We start from the raw sequence: 3539 nt of genomic DNA, 5'->3' as shown, positions 1-3539 counted from the left end.
GAAAAAGTGGAGACCCAACAGTACGCAACATTTTGTTGCGGGTCTCCACTTGTGCTTATCTAATTCCCTTTTGAAGCCGTCCATGCTTGTAGCCGCCACCACTTCCTGTGGCAGTGAATTCCATGTGTTAATCACTCTTTGGGTGAAGAAGTACTTCCTTTTATCCGTTCTAACCCGACCGCTCAGCAATTTCATGGAGTGCCCACGAGTTCTTGTATTGTGAGAAAGGGAGAAAAGTACCTCTTTCTCTACCTGCTCTTTCCCATGCATAATCTTATAAACCTCGATCATGTCACCCCTCAGTCGTCTTTTCTCCAAGCTAAAGAGCCCTAAGCGCTTTAACCTTTCCTCATAGGGAAAGTGTTCCAGCTTTTTTATCATTCGAGTTGCCCTTTTCTGCACTTTTTCCAAAGCTATAATATCCTTTTTAAGGTGTGGTGACCAGAACTGCACACAGTATTCCAAATGAGGTCTCACCATTGATTTATATAGGGGCATTATGATATTGGCTGATCTGTTTACAATACCCTTCCTAATAATCCCCAGCATAGCATTTGCCTTCTTTATTGCAGTCACACACTGTCTCGACATTTTCAGTGAGTTATCTACTACAACTCCAAGATCTCTCTCTTGATCAGTCTCTGCCAGTTCAGACCCCATCAATGTGTATTTATAGTTAGGATTTTTGGCTCCAATGTGCATCACCTTGCACTTGGCCACATTGAACCCCATTTGCCATGTTGACGCCCATTCGCCCATCTTTGACAAATCCCTTTGGAGTGCCTCACATTCTTCAATGCCTCTTATTAGCAAATAATTATTTCTCTTTCAGAAATCCAGATCACTGCAGGATCCTGGCCATTGTCCAGGTGGATTTAGGAGGAATGCTGCTTCCTTCGGTGGTAGAGTCAGTTATGCCAGCTAGCCTCATGACCTTGATCACAGACTGCAGAGCCGGCATTAAGAAACTGAAGTAACCGGACGCCCCAAGAAAAGCCTACCGGAGAGTGGAATGAAGGTTGTTCTTGGTTAACATGTGTGCAGCTGTCACTGAAGTTTGGTTTCATTTAGGCTTAAAGGGAATATGTTCATTTTTTCAGCAGGGGCCAAAACGAAGCAGGCCAAAGGTCCATCTAACCTGCCATTTTGCTTTTGAAAGCGGCCACACAAGATGCACCCAGGAAGTTCTCCAACAGTGTTTCATGGAGGCGGCCATCTGCTGAAGACTTTAGGGAAAACGCAAGTGTGTGGTCATGCCAACTGACAGCGGTTTCCAGAGGAAACTGTGATTTCTTTTTCCTCCCTCAAGAATCCAAAAACAAAGTGCTCTGGCTAAATTAACCTAGTGTTGTGTCAAAGTGCTCTGGCTAAATCGCACCTTGTTCATAAGAAATGGCTCCAAGGTGACCATTTCACATTCAGAGCGCTAGAACAGACCGAGGAACAACCAACTGTACCACTTGGGTAGCTTGCCACCATTCCAGCCTTTCATCCAGGGCCAGACTGAAAAGAGATCCTGGGATTCCACCACAGGGAGGAATAAATGAAGTAGACTTACAAAGCTCCCCAAATGACTTTTTCCAAATCCTGTATTTTACAATATGTTTGAAGTATCTGACCCAGGGCTTTTTTTTGTAGAAAAAGCGCAGCAGGAACTCATTAGCATATTAGGCCACACCTCTAACAGCACAGCACATTAGCACATTAGGCCACACCCATGCCTCCCCTTGGCTTGCTTGGGTGCCCAGCGGCTGTGTGGAGCCCGGGCAAGCCGGCCCTTGGACAGGCCAAAGGGGGCATTTAAATGCCTCCCCTAACCTTCCAGGGCCCCCTGGCCTGCCCGCCTTGGAGTCGCCGAGGGGGGGGGTTTTGCTCTCCAGGCCTTCCCCCTGTAGCCAGGCACGCAGAGGTTTTGGCTGTAGTGGGCGTAACCAACTCTGAAGCCAGACGGAACTCCATTCCTGTTCATTCCTGCCCAAAAATAGCCCTGATCTGATCTAAGGCTCACTCCATAGTCTGGGGGGGAAAGAAACTTTTATTTGCCCTCAAACGTTACAAATCTTTTAATGCAGGGAAACATTTTGTTGCAATACATACAGTATTCTTTATTCGCAGTATTCACATTTTAAGGAGAGGTTTTCAAGGCTTATTTCCTTGAACTTTCCCTTTCACTTATCGGGACCACAGAGTTTACAGCCCCCCCCCCCCGGTCCATTTATCTTGTCTTCATGATCCTCACGGCCCCCTACTCATCTTTCCCTCCGTGAGATTTCACGCTTTTATTTCCACAGATCAAAAGCCCAGTGCCAGAGGATCCACGGCTAAAGAGAAAAGGTTGCTGAGGTGGTTTCTTAGTTGTTGTTCTGCCCTCGCTATTTTAATAAATAAGCACTTCGGGGAAAGAACTTGGGTAGAGGTGACACTGTAAGATGGGGGGGGGGAGGGTCTGAGTTCTTTGGAACTGTCCCACTTCATACTATAGTTTGCATATAGGAATGGGTTGCAATTTTAAATACTCCTGTACGTTAACATTTTTTAAAAAAATCCTTCCATATAGGAAAAAAAAGTACATTGCAAAGTTCTAGCCTAACTTCACTGTTAGGTGCTAGCTTTCTAGGTGCGGGGAGTGGTTCGCTGCCATCCCTGTCCGCAGGCTGGCGTATATGCCCTGCCAGTGTACATGGTTTTCCCCCTAAATATGCATCATCTTATTCCATCCAGTTTTAGCACAACACCTCACGAAAGATATGACTGACGCAGCCCAACACAAGCGAGATAAATGTGTTAGTCCAAGAAACTGGGCCCCCAAGAAGACCTCCCTGTTATTTAGGATCCTCTCCCCTTAATCCAAGAAAAATGTCTTTCCTTTTGGGCTGTCAGGCCTTCCTTATGAAATCTAGCCAGCCACAAGCATCACATTATAGTTCCAGAATAACTCAGCTATACAAATGCATGGGTCAGTTTCCCACTGCTCGTTTCGCTACAGTCCTATCCAAACCACATTTCCGCCAGCAGCCACCGTGCCTAGGGCCTTGCTGTAATCAGGCTGGTTTAAAATATCTTAATAAACTGTTTGACTGCCGGGGTGAAGGCCGGCCTCCTGTTTTTTTCATTTTGAGCTTGCTGGGAATCACTGCGACACGCTGTTTGGAAACCGGTTCCCGGCTCTCCCATTCCACCAGCAGTTCCTTCTGTATCTCTGCAGGCAGCTCGGAGAATGTTTTGGCATCAACACTGGAAGGGAGGATGCACTGAGACCCTCCTTTTTGATCTCCGTCATGGGAACTTCCTTCATTGGTTTGTTCCTGCGGCTCTGGAATGTAGGCTTGGCAAAACCGAGGCTGAGCCGGAGACGAGCTTTTAAAAGCCGACCACGTATGCTCGCTTGCCGGTGCGTTTGCAGTAACCTCAAGAGATCTGTGCTGTGGACCAAGGCACCGGGGAGCAGACCTGAGTACAGCAGGTGGTGGCGCCCCATCGGGGGGCACAACAGACGGCACCAAAGAGCAAATGTTTTGATGTGCGCTCCCAGAATGCCG

The 3539-nt window shown here is 47.3% G+C and overlaps 2 protein-coding genes across 2 annotated transcripts in view; one reads left to right on the top strand and one right to left on the bottom strand.

Moving 5' to 3' along the window:
- Positions 1-980, top strand: part of STARD6 (StAR related lipid transfer domain containing 6) — a 27191-nt gene extending 26211 nt beyond the window's left edge. Inside the window, exon 6 of the mRNA XM_015415461.1 lies at positions 833-980. Coding sequence (XP_015270947.1) covers positions 833-977 — 145 coding nt within the window. The 3' untranslated portion in view covers positions 978-980. The remainder of the gene's footprint in view (positions 1-832) is intronic.
- A 2150-nt stretch (positions 981-3130) lies between these two features.
- The window catches only part of POLI (polymerase (DNA directed) iota), a 23525-nt gene continuing 23116 nt past the window's right edge, over positions 3131-3539 (bottom strand). Inside the window, exon 11 of the mRNA XM_015415460.1 lies at positions 3131-3422. Coding sequence (XP_015270946.1) covers positions 3131-3422 — 292 coding nt within the window. The remainder of the gene's footprint in view (positions 3423-3539) is intronic.

Source organism: Gekko japonicus, unplaced genomic scaffold, assembly GCF_001447785.1.
Source record: "Gekko japonicus isolate JY-2015 unplaced genomic scaffold, Gekko_japonicus_V1.1 scaffold1391, whole genome shotgun sequence".
Lineage (NCBI taxonomy): Eukaryota > Metazoa > Chordata > Lepidosauria > Squamata > Gekkonidae > Gekko > Gekko japonicus.
The sequence above is the reverse complement of the archived record's forward strand: the minus strand, read 5'-3'. Positions and strand labels throughout refer to the sequence as shown.